This window comes from Anastrepha ludens, chromosome 6 (genome assembly GCF_028408465.1).
Source record: "Anastrepha ludens isolate Willacy chromosome 6, idAnaLude1.1, whole genome shotgun sequence".
Lineage (NCBI taxonomy): Eukaryota > Metazoa > Arthropoda > Insecta > Diptera > Tephritidae > Anastrepha > Anastrepha ludens.
The window spans coordinates 24,006,302-24,023,466 of record NC_071502.1 but is presented as its reverse complement, the minus strand read 5'-3'; the positions used below and the strand labels follow the sequence as shown (position 1 = coordinate 24,023,466).

Here is a 17,165-nt window from a genome sequence, read left to right as displayed (position 1 = left end):
TTCAAGGACTTCGGTAGTATAACCTGTCATCCCAGAGGTTGTGTGTTCGAATCCCACGTGAAGCACTTTTCCAAATTTACCTAATTTCCCTCTTTCTAATAATTGTCCATTCCAAAAACATTTTCAAACTCACTCCTCAAACCCGAACTTATCCTTTCCATCCACACTTCCGCAAAATATTCAGCGCATTATTTGCATTGTGGCTGGTAAAATAAGCAAAAAAACAAAGAAAAACACAAAGTTACACATTGCATTAGCGGCGCCAGCAAGAGGAAGTGGGCAGCCGCGGTAATAGCGTAGACACATCAACTTTAGCGAAGTCCTCAACCATCTGTGTGATTCTTTTGGCAGAAAAATGTGAAACACAGATGGCGCTCCCATCGCTGTTCCTAATTTTAGGGCTGGTAGTGCCAGGCTAATCACCTACCCCGTCAGAAATCAAATAGATTAACGTAACAAACGCAAGACAAATGTCTTGTCGTGGCTCTATGCTCTCAATAGGAGTGAGCAAGGAAAAAAAATCCTCAAAGGATGCAAAATATGTTGATCCTAGGCACATTTGCGGAGTCCTACAAGAAGTTAGTATTATATGATTTAATCCAATAAGCGTATTTTTTTTTTTTTTTAAGAAAAACAATCTTAGTCGCTCATTGGGATCAATCGCCTGGTTTAATCTGATTAGTTGTTGATAGTAGAGATCCAACTCGAATGTTTAGCTCATAGTAGATGATTTCCTTCCACTCCCTCCAAGCACAGCACAACAGGAAAAAATGTTCTTGGCTGTTTATTCGAGCTTAGCAAACGTTTAAGGTAGGTGGGTAAAATGGTTGAAGTCGCATTCTGGCACTCTCCCAGTTGCACTAAAGCGCCGTTTTGATACCACTTTGAGACCTTTAACAGGCAGATATATCTACACGCAGCCAGAGCTGTTGATGTAATGAAAAAGTTTGATGGAATTTAAGTTGGCGCACTGCCCTAAGCTGTCGCAGAAAGGAGCACCCAGTGACCTTAATCGTTTAACTGTCAAACTCGGACATTTACAGAGAAAGTGCTCAACAGTTTCCTTCTCTGAAAAGTACCTACAGCTTCCGCAATGGGGCTGAAATAGTAAATCTAGCTTTTCCGTGTGTGTGCCGATCGTTCAATGACCGCTAAACACAGCTATGAGTTTGAAAATTGAATAGCGTGGAGTCCACAAGACTTTCTAAATCATCCGTCTATTGTACTGAGGCCAAAGGGCTTTCGAAATAGCACATGAAGAAATGGAGCTCCATGTTGTCTGCGCTTTTCTGAGAAATAAGTTGTGCAGATCCACTTTAACAACTGTCAAGGGGATGCCGATGACCGGATAGGAGATCTCTGACACCAATTCCAATCGACCCTTTTCTGGCAAACTCATCAGCAATTTCATTTCCCTCTATGTTCCTACTATATGTCCTAGAACCCAGATCAGAAAAAGGTTATCTGCACACCCAAGGGATTTTATCTACTCCTCACAGGAGTCGACTAGTTTGGATCTGTGCCCTGGCGTTGTCAGAGCCTTTATTTCGCCTAGACTATCTGAAAAAAGCTAATATCTCTCTCGCTCCCGCATTTCCTAAGCTTTCTGTATGCCTGTCGGATCGCAAAGACTTCTGCCTGAAAAACACTAAGAATATTCGACAATTTTAAGGAAATAAATAGATCAATTGGCTGATTTAGAGAAAACCCCTGCTCCGACTGTCCATCCTATCTTGTAGCCGTCAGTGAAGACACAGGTAACAGCTTCTGTGCAGATATTCCCCTCATTAACCAATCTGGATAGATTGCTTTGGCTTTACCCTCAAACTCCAATTTGTGAATAAAGAGATGTGTTCGAAGTTCAAAATACTACCATGTTCCATGAGAGATTGCCTCCAGGGACCAACCTCCTTTAACCTGATTGCACTTAGAGCAGCGATGGAAATAACGTAAAAGTCGATGGGAGGCAAGAGTCGAATGGGAAGGCATTAAGGACAGCATTGGGATAAGTTCTACATGACTACAATGCATGCAGTTCTCACCCTTCCCAGTTTAGTGATATAATAGCCCTTCCGAATAGTTTTCCACTAAGTCACTACGTTAAAAATGGCTGAAAGCTTGGTGACATTCGGTTACTGGAAGCGAATTGCGTCTAAAGTGTCAGTATGTTTGTGTCTTCGGTACTACAATGAGTTCCCAGCAAAGAGCTAATATCAAATTTTGTTCTAAAATCTCGATGGCGAATGTATCATTGCGTTCATACATCTCGGCGGCGCGCAGAATTTTCAACGCTTCGGCTGACGGTCTTTCCACTGCTATAAACGCAGCTGATCATCATTATTATATTTTCGTATGTGTCCAAAATTATGTAAAAAAATTTCAATCGACATAAAGTACAGGGTGGCTGATGAATTTTGCTACATTAAGAAACTCAAATAACTTTTTTTTTAGTGTATGGAATTCATTTATTTTTTTTTCAAGTTGAAGGTCATTAAATTTTATTAAATGTAGCTTAACTAGTTTTAAAAATAATTGAATTTAAATGCCCCCCATGCTCGTTGACACAAGTGCGGCATCTTAGTAAAAAGTTGTTCATTGCTGCTTTGAGAGTTGCGACAGGAATAGCCGCAATTGTTGCCCGAATGGATTGTTTTAGTTCATCCAAATTTGTTGGCTTTGTTTTATAATCTTCTTGTTTACATAAACCCCACAAGAAAAAGTCAGGTGCAGTAAGGTCAGGCGACCTGGGGGGCCAACGAAATTCGGAGTTTCTTGAAATCAGTTTATTGGGAAATTTTCGTCGCAACTCTGTCATAACAGTCTGGGCTATGTGAGACGTTGCCCCATCTTGTTGAAACTGCACAGAGTTGAAAGGAATTCTCTTTCGGCGTAGTTCTGGATAGAAAAATTCTTTCAGCATTTTCAAATAACGGTCTCCAGTAACCGTAACGGTGTGACCATTTTCTTCAAAAAAATAAGGCCCGCCAATACAGCGTGAAGAAACCGCACACCACACTGTCACGCGAAGAGGATGCAATTCCGTCTCGTGGAGTATCTGTGGGTTAGAAGTACTCCATATTCGATAATTTTGTTTGTTCACATTGCCGTTTAAATCGAAATGGGTCTCATCAGACATGAAAAGGCAGTTTAACATGTTTTGGTATTCTTCCACCATTTGCAGGATCTTCTGGCAAAATTCCGAGCGAATCGGCAAGTCTGCTGCATTCAGTTTGTTAACCATTTGAATTTTGTAGGGAAATAAGTCTAAATCTTTGTGCATTATTGTTTGCAAAGACTGTCGGCTGACACCAAGTTGAGCAGATAAGCTTCTTGTTGAAACCCTTGGATTGCTTTGTATAGCTGCAGCTACAGCAGCGATCGTTTCCTCCGTCCGAACTGGTGGGTTTCGATGATAAGGCCTTCTTGCGACTGTTCCTTGCTCAGCAAAATTATTCACCAGTCTCATTATGGTCCATCTGCTCGGGGGATCGCCGCCAAACATCCGCCTGTACTCTCTCTGTACCAAAACTACGGACTCCAGTGCGTGATAGCGGCGGACTATCCAAATTCTTGTTTGCGTGTCCCAGTTATCCATTTTAATAAATTTTAAAGATCAATCTGCAAATTAAAATAAAAATGGAACAGATAACTTAAAAAGAAAAAAAGTTATTCAATTTTTTTTTGGTAGCGGCTTTCATCAGCCACCCTGTAGTTTTACTTTTTATTTTATTTTACAAGTTCGCCCTCTACGGCGCAGCTAACTATTTTTTTTTATTCTGCTAAATGTACACAATACACAAGCAAAATTTCAGCCGGTATTAAATGAGTTGTTAACAATTTTTTTCCCGACACGTTTCGTGCCCTCCCACAATCACACCCACCGCGGGTGCGCCAGCTGACGTTCACTTTCGTTATTCATGAAAGCTAAATCACAAGTATAGTCAAGAATTTAGCGGTATAAAAACGCAGTCCAAAATCGACCCCTGGCTCCCGGACTATTAGTGATTTCAAATGTCTCTTCTACCATTTAACTGAGCAAATCTCTCCTTACGGCTCTCAGAGTTCTACCGTTACTTATCCAACTCACAATGTGTTCCCCGCCAAGCCAGTGTGTGGTGCACTCAGTTTAGGATATGAGGGCTTAGGATGTAATAGAAATCATTATTTATGTTTATTATAAAAGTACTTTATTTATTGTAAAAATATTTTATTATAAAAGTGCATTATTACATATTTTATCATTCTTTTCTTATGCGCATTTTAGGTGATCTTTATGAAGAAGAACAAATTCTTGCTTGGTTACTAACGCAAAAGGACCCAAGCGGAGATGTTATTGAAGATCTTGAAGGCGAGAGACTGGTTCAATTGATCGAGGAATCTGGTTCGATTGCCGTCTATTTCTGTAAGTTAACAGTTAGCATAAGATCTGTAGAGTTTGCTGTAAAAGCAAAGACGCTGCAATCGGTTTGGTGACGTGAATGCGCAATGTGGCAGAAATTAGGAAAACTAATTCTAAAGGAGTCGGCACTCGAAGCGTAACCAATTAAAAATGCTATAAATTTAGTTTGGAAAATAACTTTTATTCAATACAAAGTAAAAAATGTGTGAAAATAATACTGACTATGGGCTTGAGACGGTGCAGAAACGAATCGCCAGCTGCCCGAATGTGACTTGCAGGTATTTTGGCCTACTCGCGGGCAATGGCTTTTTTCAGCGCCTCGAGACTGGTGAATCTTTTAGTTCGGACTTTACTCTCCAAAATGGCCCAAAGAGAATCATCCATTGGATTCACATCTGGTGAATTTGAGAGCCATTATGTGGACGTTATGAACTTCGGAACGTTGTTTTTTAGCCATTCTTGATTCACTCGAGCTTTGTGAGATGGTGCCGAGACGGACGTTGAAACGTCCATGGTTTGCCACCGAAATGTTTGTCTGCCCACGGCTTTAAAGCAACCTCCAGAAAACTTTCTCGATAATATTTCGCCTTTACCTTGACACCAGGCTCGATGAAAATGATTGAAGAGCGCGCATCTGCAGTTACAGCGACCTAAACCATTACTTGTGGCGGGTGCTGCCTCCTGGTGCCCAATCGATGGCTCAAATTCTCGTATGTACGGTTGGTCAAATAAATCCTATCGTTTTGGGCGTTTACGAATTGCTCAATTTGAAAAATTTTCTCATCAGAAAAAACAATGTTCGGAAATTGACCGCTTTCGGCTAAGCGAAGCAACTCCTTCGATCTCTCAAGTCTGACTTGTTGCTGCTTTGGTGTGAGATGATACGCCTTTTGAATCTTGTAAGGCTTGACTTGGAGATCATTTTTCCGTGTGCGGCGGATGCTATGGTCAGATATTTTCAGTTCGTTCGCCGTTTCATTTCGCATCAGCTGCGCGAGCGGTCTGAAGTTGATTACACTTCGAGTGCCGGAGCCTGTATTTAACTGAAGGTTGTGATAGTTGTTTTTAGGAACATTTTTGTCACAGTACCATATACAAATACATAAATTGGAGCTTTAAATTACAATTTGCAACTGATGCAGATACATTTTATTTTGAGCGGCCTTATAAGCCGCGGTCTTTGAAAAATTTTCAGTTAGCACTTGAGCTTCTTAGAAGAGATTCAGCTGAATTCAAAGTAGATTTAAAAGAGTGACTTCCGGCCGCTAAAGGAGCGATTCCATGTCAAGTGAGCCAAGTACTTTGGGCAATGGTATAGATCTTTTTAGCATAAAATGCTTTTAGTTTTTACAATGAAAAATAATCTTTAAGAAAATTGTTTTTGAAAAAAATTACATTAAAATAATTAAAAAAAAAATTAAAAAAATAATTTCATAATCATAATCATAATTTTCTAAATTTTTTCAGTATACTTCTTGCAATACTCTAAGCTACAAATAAACTAATATTCAGAAAATTTCCGACAATGTCCAAAATACTTGGATACAGAGTCTCATCGGGACGTGCGCAAAAGATATCGCCCTTCCGATCGCTATTCCACTAGCAGGCCGTTTACAGATAGAATGAATTTTCGGTTGCCATTGGATGGTTGGTAGGAGAGCCCAGTGGATCCTTAGTTTGTCAGCTCATCGGCCAGTTTGTTGCTTTGAACTCGATTGTAATATTAACAAAAGTTGAAATTTATTTGAATTCCAGATAAAATTCAGCTTCAACTTAAATTTTGGAAAAACTTGTAGATTATATGAGCATCTTCCAGAGCTTTTAGAGCAATCTGGCTATCAGTAACTCCTCTCACAATTATTCATTCCGATTATCTCACACCGATTGACGATTGAACGGACAGACATTTTTGACTAAACCTCCAAAAAGAATTTCAGGGTCTCTATGTTGTCAATGGGTATTGTACTGAGACGCTTTCAAATATTGCACTTTATACAGAAATTCGTTAGACGCGACACAATTCAAAGGAATGCAGAAGATACATCATCTTCCATAAAATCTTTAAATTCAAATGCTGCAAGTTCGTCAGCGCATAAAAAGCTGCACCTGAGGTAATACTCATCAAGCCGGGTTATGTTTACATACAGGCCCCATTTGCAGTCTATCGATGGACTTAATCATGGCTCTGCGACGTCATACAACAAGACTCGTAGCTGCATATTTGGCAATCGCACTGATTCAAGGTATGTCTACCGAATGTACTATGACCGGTTTCAGATATGTCGTTACTATGTAAAAAATTGAGTCTGGTTTTGGATGCTATCATACTTTTTGATATTATTATTTAGTTGATGTTATTGTCTCTGACAAGGTTTACTTTCTTAATCCTCAATGCATCTTCTCTCAAAGCAACAACTTTCAAGTTTTGAGCCAAAAACGAATATTCCTTCAGATATCTGAATGGCGAGACCCTGACTTGATTTGACTATGAAACTGCCTATGTCATATACTTTCTTTCCTGCAATTTTTTCAAGTTAACGACCTGCATCATGGAATCGGAATTGAATATCTCCAAAAAATCGTATTTTAACTGATCATTTGGGCTTACGAAAGGTATGTGCGTTTCATTCCGCACAAGTTAACTGAAGACCAAAAATAGCTCACAACTCAACATTCCAAAGACCTCATTACAGAGGCGAGAAAAGACGCGAACTTCCTTTACAGCATTGTAACGGGTGATGAAATGTGGTGTTGCCAACATGAACCTGAAACTGAGCGTCAAAGTGCCGAATGGAAGGCGCCAGACGAGCCACCACCCAAAAATCGCGTTTGGAGAAGTCAAATATCAATCGATCTTCATTTGTTTTTACGATTCCTGGGGAGTTCGTCCCAACGGGCCAAATCGTCAATGCAATTTTCTATCTTGGCATTTTGAAGCATTTGTTACATCGTATTCGTCGGATTCGCCCTGAATATCGCGAAAGAGGAAGCTGGCGCTTATTGCATGATAATGCACCATCTCATCGCTCCATTCTTGCGACTGATTTTTTGACTAGAAATCACATTTTAACCATCAATCACTCAACGTATTCACCTGATACGGCTCTCTGTGACTTCTACCTATTCGGAAAATTGCATTTGGCCATGAAATGAAAATGTTTTGCGTCCGTAGAGGCCATCCAAAAGGCTTGTACCGACATCCTGAAGGACATTCCGGGTTCCAGTCAATGACCTGAAACACTCTTTCGAAAAGGGTTTCAAGGCTAGAGGGGACTATTTTGAATAAATAAACTCGAAGTTATCTATTTTAGCTCAGTCTTGTTTATTTTGGACTTCAGCTTGTAGTTGCTTTGATTAAAATACAAGCATAAAATTAATTTGGCAGGGTTTAAAAAAAATTTCGATTTACTCTTAGCTAATCTGTGGTTCTTCGGCTACAGCCCCAATTTAATGCTGTGGTCAGCCACTGCCTTAACTTTTTAGCGTATTTGTAGTGACACTAAGCACCTGACTATCCGACTACTTCAGGCCCAGCATTAGGTGGTCTAATAGGTCTACCACCACTTGATGCTTTCATGTAAGGAGAGGCCTTGAAGGCCACCTGCAGGCTGAAACATAATGGGAACTGGTACGGCTCCTACCCGGCATTGGAAAAGAGAGAGGGCATGGACTTCGATCCAACGATTCTCTCCATACCCCTTGACTCCAAAAGAGATACCGTGGGGTCCGCCAGATCAGCCAGAAGCTCTCATTCGCATTACCACGAATGGCTCCAGGGCCGAGCACAGCTTCGGGTAGTTTTTTTAGGAGGTCGGGTAGATTTAAAGAAAAATAAAAGGGAATCCGAGTGCAGTACAATGGACGTAATTGTGCCTGAGTGCTATACTTGCTCGTTGTCCTGACAAAAAAAAAAACAACAAAAAAAGCACGAAATGTTCAGTCTTTGCTAACTTCGATTATCTTAGCCACGAATTAGCTTAGAATTTTTTTTTGTAAACTTTGTTTTCAAAATATTTGAACTGAGGAATATCTGATATTTATGAAAATATTTGAGCCTAGGAAATGCTTCGTGAAAAATCAACTACCCCTCGTATTCCTATGCAACTTGCAGCATTCAATGTTACACTTTTGCGCAAAAAGATTGCAGCTTTAAGACATGAATTTGGATTTTGTATTTAATATAATTTTTAATTAACATTAAACTTATTTTTATACATAGAAAAATGTGTAATTAACCAAATATTTGAAACTAATTTTTCTAATCTTTTCAAGTAGTTGCAGTTCATTGGCGACAAAGAACTTCTCTTCTGTAACTAACCATAGCCTTAGACAATAATTCTCTTATTCTATTTTTCATTATTTTTAATTATAATTTCAAACTTCAAATTCTTTTCAATTTCCAATTAATATAAAAACAAAACAACAACAACAACACGTAATGTTGTTAAAAACGAAAACAACTTTTAATTCTGCACACAAAAAAAACAAATAACAAAAATAAAAAAACAAAAAAATCAATCCAAACCTACTACGAACGTAGGGAATAAAACGCAGTGCGACATTTGCACCTCGAAGGCAGCACGCAAGGCACGTCTGAAGAAGGAACGCGAGGCGCAGCAGCAGGAAGGCGGTGCGGGCGCAGCAGCAACATTTGGCGGTGAAGGTGAAACGGCTGCAGCTGAAGCGGAAGCGACGGCCACGGGAGCCACAACAACTTCCTCCTCCTCCTCCGCGGGCGGCAAGCACGACGATGGTAGCGCACTAATAGCGTAGCAAAGAGATACCCCTCCCCCCGAACACCAATTGTGTAAAAATACAATTTTTTGACTTCCCCTGTCACGTTGCGTGAACATTTTGATTTTTGTAAATTAGATTATAGAGTTTACAAGTTTTGAGCAGCCTGAATTTTTGGTCACATTTTTTTCATTAACTCAACCCTTATAAAAAAAATTCGAAACGTAAAACCAGCGGTTCCTCATAGACGTCCTACAACCGGCTACATTTTCTACCATTACCTTGCATACCTACAACGACAACAAACATATTTTTAACACCACTTACTCCGATTTATTTTGAACCCTTTCCACTATCTCTAAAAACGTCTTTTTGTTGGAGATTTCTTTAACGAACAAAAAAAAAACAATTAAAACCCCATCAAAAGCAGCCCAACAACTCGAGGGTCGCGAAGTGCCTTGTGCTAACTTTCTTGCTTTTTTAACCGATCAGTGTCCTATTATCCGCTTTCTCTGTACCCCTTTGCATGTATTAGTCATTTTTCATTTGCTTCGCTTTTTTTTATTCATATTCTTCCCCCGCATTCTGTTAGATGCTGACGGTTGCGAGCAGTGCACCAAAGTGCTGGAAGAATTGGAGAACATCGACGACGACTGCGATAAGCACGGCATTACGTTCGTGAAGACTCGTGACTTTTCGGTTGCCGATGGCTATGGCGTGCATGAGTATCCAGCGCTGGTGTACTTTGAAGGCGGCATTCCAAATGTCTTTGAAGGTAAGAGAATTTGATTAGAATTTAACGAAAGAGTAGAGACTGGAATAAGTTTTTGTTTTCTTTTGGAAAATGAGCGTCTCTATAAAGGGTGCTCCAACTTGTCCGTGAAGCTTCGCTGAAGTATAAAGAACATATTTTCTTAGGGGATGATGGTGAAAGTACTTCATAGAAAATTGCTTATGTTTTACTAATGAATTTACAAAATACGAGTACCCAACAGAAAGGATTAGTAGACCAGATGATAGTGGTCACTATATTTATAATGAGGGATCAAAGATGGGCAATAGACAAGTGTACTCGGAACAATTCAATCCTTAAATTGCTTCTTTAGAATCTCAGATCGGGGGGGCATCTTCCATGCTGAGATCTAGCCATAAACAAAGCAGCAAAAAAGGTTAAAAGTAATAATGGAGGGGTAAGGTACAGCGCACAGTAGACAGGACTAGTTTAGTGGGGAGGCAGCTCTTGGTCGAGAAAAACCCCAAGTCATTCCGGTAACGTAGAACCGGCTGCCATGGGAATGCTGTAAATAGCCCCAAAATTTTAGGAGTAACCTTCTTAAGTTTGCTCTCCTTCTCTGCGCACACAAACGCAATTGCTACTAAAGTCCAAAACCGCAACAAGGTCCTCAAATCGCTAGCCGGGGGCAGTACTTGAGACAAAGACAAAGAAATGTTGCTGGCGACATTTAAAGCAATTGACCGACCGGTTCTAAATTACGCTGCGCCTGTCTGGTCGCCTGGTGCTGGTGATTCGCAGTGGATAACGCTCAAGACTTGCCAAAACACTGCTATTAGGATAGCGACGGGTTGCCCCTCCTGATGTTCCCTCTACAACACCTTCACAACGAGGCACAGATGCTTCCTGTAAAGGAGCGCAACAAACTGCTCAGCAAACAGGTTTCACCCATGGAGACAACTGCCCCAGGCACTCCCAGGCACGTCAGGAGGCATCTCTTCAACTACTCTGACGAGATCCAGAACAAAACGAATCGACAACTGCTGGACCGGACAGTGTTTAGACACTCACTTAACGACATTCATCGGGAGACACCTACCACTTTCTTTAGCTCCCGACCCCCAAATGCCGTAATCGGAGTCCAACCACCACCCACAGCAGTTAAAGAGCTCCAGCTAACCCGAGAAATTCGTGTAACGCTGACACAATTATGTTCTGCAGACTGTAGCAGGTTAAACTCCTACTTATCCAGAATTGACCCCGACATACTAAGCATATGTCGAGCATGTGAAGGCCCTCGCAGAATACCAACCACCTTTTCACATGCTCCATAAAACCCACTCATCTAACACCCCTCTCGCTCTGGAACCAACCTGTCGAAACAGCAATTTTCCTGGGCCTACCATAAGATGAGCTAGACGAAGACGACCGGTAATTTACACTGCACTGAGAGGGTTTAGTTAACTGCTACAACAACAACAACAACAACAACATAGAAATAAATGACTTACCTCCGGCAAACCTTACCATTTTTGTTGATAATCAAACAGCGATCAAGGCACTGGCCTCAGCACGCATCAATTCAAGATGTGTCAACGAATGCAGGAGGTCGCTCTCGCTTATCTAACAACACAACACCACACTTTGTTTGGTTCCCAGCCTCTCTGGAGTGTAGAGAAATGAAAGAGCGGATGAGTGTGCAAGAAAAGGCTCTGAGCTTGACCTTCACCGAGTGGTAGAGGACTTAAGCATTCCTCTAAACGAACTGTACACTGCGAATGACTTTAGCCTAATCACGGAAATTAATAGAAGATGGTCTCTGACTACTAATTGTAGAGTTTCCAAAGCGTTCTGGCCCAAACTACATCTTGAAAGTACAAAATGTCTGCTTGGGTTCAACAGATCAACTGACAGTGTCCTGATTAGGATCACTACACTTTAGTCAGTGGAATGGGTATACTTCACAATGACTTCTGCAGGAGTTGTGGAGATGAAGAAGAAATTCAGTCGGTATAACACCTCCTCTGTGAATGGTCTACAATGGTCTAAAGAAGCCGTGCCAAATATCTTAGCGATTATTTCTTTGAGGAACTAGGAAACTTGCAAGGTGTCTCACTGGAGGGATAGTTACCTTCTTAAAAAGATCTAAGCGGTTTATTTAGGGGATGAAAATGAAATGTAGCTATCACAATGGACATTAGGGCCACCGGGAGTCTCGTCTTACACAAGCAACCTAGCTAACTTAACTAACCTTCATAAATTCGAAACCAAAGCAAATCGAGCAAAGTTATATAGATTCTACCGAAACAAACATTTTGGTGGGCTATTGTCGATTTTCAGCTGAAGGAGGTAGAACGAAAGAAAATACAAATACTCCCACTTTGACATTCAGACAGCAATCAGCTGATGAAGCAACACTATCTTGGTCCGAACGTTGAGCTCCGATGACAATAATGTCAAACTTGAATGATGTTTTAACTTTGCCAGGTCGTAAAAAAGGATATGTTTGCATTTTAATGTAAGTCATATTTTTTATATACTTATATTGGGTATGGGAATAAGTTTCCGCCTTCGTAAAATGTGCAACTGATGTTGACAGATCAACCGTCGGTAAACGTGTGCACGCGATGGAAATGGTCCAGAAAGCAGGTAACTGGCTGCCACATCAATTGAAGGAGAGGGATATCGAGAAACGTTTGGTGACGTGCGAGATGCTTCTTGAAGGGCAGAAAAGAAAAGGGTTTCTGCATCGCTTCGTCACTGGCGATGAAAAATAGATCTATTACAATATGATAACCCCAAGCAACGAAAATGTTGGAGCTTGCCAGGTGAACCAGGTCTATCGACACCGAAAAAAATATTTATGCTTCAAATGTTATGTTGTGCATATGGTGGGATCATCTATTATGAACTCATTAAGCCATCTGAAACCATCACTGGCGATCGTTACCGACTGCAGCTAATGCGTTTGAATCGAGCTCTGAAGGAAAAGCGACCGGGATGCGACGGTAGTCATGACAAACTGATTTTGCTGCTTGACAACGCCAGGCCACACGTTGCTAAATCAGTCCAGAAATATGTACAGGGACAGACTGAATTGGGAAATCTTGCCCCAACCGCCGTATTCCCCAGACATTGCGTCTTCGGATTACCATCTGCCATCTGCGATCAATGCAGTCAGCCTTTCATGGAGAGCGGTTCTTCTTCTTACGAGAGCATCGCAAACTGGCTCAAAGAATGGATCAAGTCAAAAGAAGTTGAATGTTTCGTCAGAGGAATCCGTTTGCTGCCCGGAAGATGGGGTAAAGTTGTAACTTCCAATGGCACATACTTCACGTAATATCATTTATTATTCCATTTTTTAAATAATCTTTAACTTGGGCTAAGAAAGGATGGAAACTTATTCCAATACCCAATATAAAAAAACAAAATCAAATAAAGGGTTTTCCAATAACAGGTGTTATTTAGATTAGATTAGAGATGATTAACGATTTTTTAAGGCCGGAATTGGATGGTATTGATCTGGACACCGTTTATTTTCAACAAGTCGGCGCTACGTGCCACACAAGTAACGAAACCATTTATCTTTTACGGGAAAAGTTTCCGGACCGTATTATCTCTTGAAGAGGTGACCACAATTGGCCACCGAGATCTGGTGATTTAACACATTGTGACTTTTTTCTTTGGGGCCACGTGAAAGAGAAGGTCTACGCCAACAGCCCTGGGTCGATTCAAGACCTCAAAGATGGAATTCGTGAGGCTATCGAGGACATAGGGCAGCCACTTTGCAATTCGGTTATACAAAATTTCATGAAAAGGATATTATCCTGTATGCGTGGTCGTGGTGGTCGTTTGTCTGATGTTATTTTCCACTATTAACGGCATACCTTCCTTTTTATAATGAAATAAACATCCGATCACTTATTTTAAAAAATAGCATTTTTCTGTGAATATCAAAATAACACCTCTTATTGGAAAACCCTTTATCATTTATTATTTAATTGTTTAAATAGTTCGTAACTTTGGGTAAGAGGGGGTGGAAACTTATTCTTATTCCCAATTAAAAATATTAAATCAAATATAAAAAAAAAAAAACAATATAAAAAATATTATTTTTTTCTTTGCTAGCTTTCTCAAAATTTTTTTTTTTTTTGTTCCAAGTCATGATTACCACAGCAAGAACTTATTCCAGTTCCAAAATTATCTTCTTTTCTATGTCATAAAAAGTAACTAAACTATTTTAATGTTAACCCACCCATAGGCGAATTGAACGAAGAGGAAGAGGTCTTACAGTGGCTCATCACGCAAAAGACTGAGGATCGCATCGAGCTAATCACCCGTCAGATGCTGGAGACCATGGTTGAGGAGACACAATATTTGGCTGTTTATTTCTGTAAGTTTTTACAAAGCATATTTGAATCTGAATCCCTTTAGTTGATCGTTGAAATATTTTTTTTTTCATATTTGTTGCTTACGAGATTCTAATACTTTTACTCTATATTGTATATTTACATTTATCATGAACTTCCACACTATCCCACACCAACAACACTGCCAACCCAAAATAAAAATAATATATCTGCATATGTATATTACATTTATGCAACAACAAAAAAAATTTAAAAAAATAATAAATTATTACACAATCCAATTTAACAAAAAACAAAAAAAAACAAAAAAACCAATCCCCAGTACCTTCCGATCGTCATGGAAAACCACCCGCTTATTGCCGCAGTTTCTGTTCACCTGCCTCTTTAAATGGAAGCATGAACAACGCCACGAAACACGCATCCAAACAATTCATAAAGAATTACATTTCACGCAAAAGAAAACGTATCGAAAATCAAGGTATTCAAAAAATACAACATAACCTACAAAACTTGCACATAATCCATTAATCTGCGTAAACTCATAACTAAGTATCCCGCACTAAATATCGAAATTAAGCGAAAAAAATATGCAAAATTGTAATTTACTTACACTCTGACATTTGCGAAGCATTTTGCTTTTCTACGTATTTCGAAACTAATTGGGCGCTGCTGGACATTCCATTGTTCGTTCTCGTTGAAATCGACTTCAAAAATAATTTCGTTGTTTCTGAAAAGTTCACGCAATGAATTTCGAATTATTTTTAAAATCGACCACTTCAACTGCGAATACGCGCCAATGTTTCAATGTCAATAATGCCTTTCTTGCTGGAACTAAACTGAAAAATAGTATTTAGTATATTATTTTTTCCAAACTAAATGTCAGAAAGGGACATATTTAAAATTAAAAAAAAAATGTGTGGTCTTTCGTTAAACCAACTATAAAAAAAGAAACAATTTTTAAGATTTTTAAAGCAATAAAAACGGAAAAGAAAAGTTATGTATTGATAGAGAGAGACGCTGACAGGAGATAAATTTATAGGTCGGAAGACTGATTTGGAGATTTCTACGAAAATGTGTTTAATTCCAGATAGTGCCACACATCCCTGATCTGATTAGCTTAGAAAGAAGAGCGGCCGATTGAAATTGGTAGCCTAGTTAGACGCGACGCTGTTGGAGAAAATTCTGCCATTGTCTGGTAGGTGGATTGTAGGGTAGAGAAGGACGCTGATCAAGGTTGTTCGCGCTCCTTATATTGGGCAGTCGAAAAAGTCTTTTCGTATTTCTAATCAAACTTCAACTCAATATTTTTATATTTATAATGAACTTTATTAAACCAAATATGTACCATTTTGGTCGACCACCTTTTGCCATTTTTCTTCTAGAGACATTATTCCATCAGTGTAAAACTTTTGTTGTTTCTGCGACAAGTAATTTTCACAGGCTTCTCTTGAAGCCAACTTAGGGAGTCCTGCATTGATCGAAACAAGTGGTAGTCCGATGGTGCAAGGGCAGGGCTATATGGTGGATGCATCAAAACTTCCCAGCCAAGCTCTCCCAGTTTTTGCCGAGTCATCAAAGATGTGTGTGGCCTAGCGTTGTCCTGATGGAAGACGACGCCCTTTCTGCTGATCAGTTCTGGCCGTTTTTTTTTCGATTGCTTGCTTCAATCTCATCAGTTGTTGAGAGTAAAGTGTAGAATCAATCGTTCGAGCAGGCTGGAGCAGCTCATGGTGGATGATTCCTTTCCAATCCCACCAAACACACGGCATAACCTTTCGAGGCGTCAATCCTGGCTTTACGACCATTTGTTGAGCTTCACCACCCTTGCACCATGATCTTTTTCGCACATTATTGTCGTATTTGATCCACTTTTCGTCTCCTGTTACCATTCGCTTCAGAAATGGTTCTATTTCATTTCGTTTCAGCAAAGAATCGCAGATGCTAATTCGGTCCATTAAATTTCTCACAGACAATTCATGTGGTACTCAAACATCGAGCTTCTTTTTGTAACCAGCCTTTTTTAAATGGTTCAAAACCGTTTGATAATGAATGTTTAGTGCCTTGGCGATATCATGGCAGCTTATGTGACGGTCCTGGTCAATCTTTTCCATAATTTCATCGACTTTTTCAACGATAGGTCGACCGGAGCGAGGTGCATCTTTCACATCGAAATTTCCAGAACGGAAGCGAGCGAACCATTGTTGTGCTACAGCAACTGATACAGCATCGTCTCCGTAAACTTCACAAATTTCATTGGTGGCTCGCGTGGCATTCTTCCCTTTTTTATACAAAAATTTCAAAATATAGCGAATTTCTTCATTATTTTCCCTCATTTTTGAACAGCTATAACTTTTCTTCAACTTCTCCGAATTTAATTTTTTTTGGTTAAATGAAGCTTAAAATGTCACCTTTCTAACACCATATGATATGACACAATGTGATTGGTAGCACTGGAGATAGATGACTCCAACGACATCTATTGACAAAATAGGAAAAGACTTTTTCGACTACCCAATAGTATACGGGTAACAGTAGTCATAGGGAATACAACTACGCTTTACACTGACGGACCCAGGATGGATTGCTGCTTCATCACCGGTGTAGGTAGGTAGGTAGGTAGGTAGGTAAGATGGCAAGAGTACCCCCCAGGTATACTTCAAGTAGCATTTACGTGCCGTTTTGATACCATAATGTGGACCACTACCTGTGAAAAGATGTAGTGGAGGAGAGAAAGGGGATCTAGGCTGGAGCATTTCTTCAAGTCATCCCCAAAGGGCACGCTAAGGAATCTCAAGCGCCTAACCGCCAGAGCCGGACATTTACAGAGAAAATGCTCTAGAGTCTCCTTCTCTGCAGAATCCCCACAGCTTCTGCAATAGGGGTTGTACGGAATTCCAAGCTTCTCCGCATGAGTACCGATCCACTACCC

General features: G+C 40.0%; 1 protein-coding gene across 4 annotated transcripts in view; it reads left to right on the top strand.

Moving 5' to 3' along the window:
- The window catches only part of LOC128868405 (dentin sialophosphoprotein), a 120,105-nt gene that overhangs the window by 90,940 nt on the left and 12,000 nt on the right, over positions 1 to 17,165 (top strand). For 2 of the 4 annotated variants that reach the window (XM_054110469.1, XM_054110465.1), the window contains 3 exons: positions 4,265 to 4,402; positions 9,726 to 9,908; positions 14,128 to 14,259. In XM_054110469.1, the coding sequence (XP_053966444.1) occupies positions 4,265 to 4,402; positions 9,726 to 9,908; positions 14,128 to 14,259 (453 nt within the window). Of the gene's footprint in view, positions 1 to 4,264; positions 4,403 to 8,939; positions 9,153 to 9,725; positions 9,909 to 14,127; positions 14,260 to 14,558; positions 14,780 to 17,165 lie in introns of those variants that run through there. The other 2 variants (XM_054110468.1, XM_054110464.1) reach the window with 2 other exon arrangements.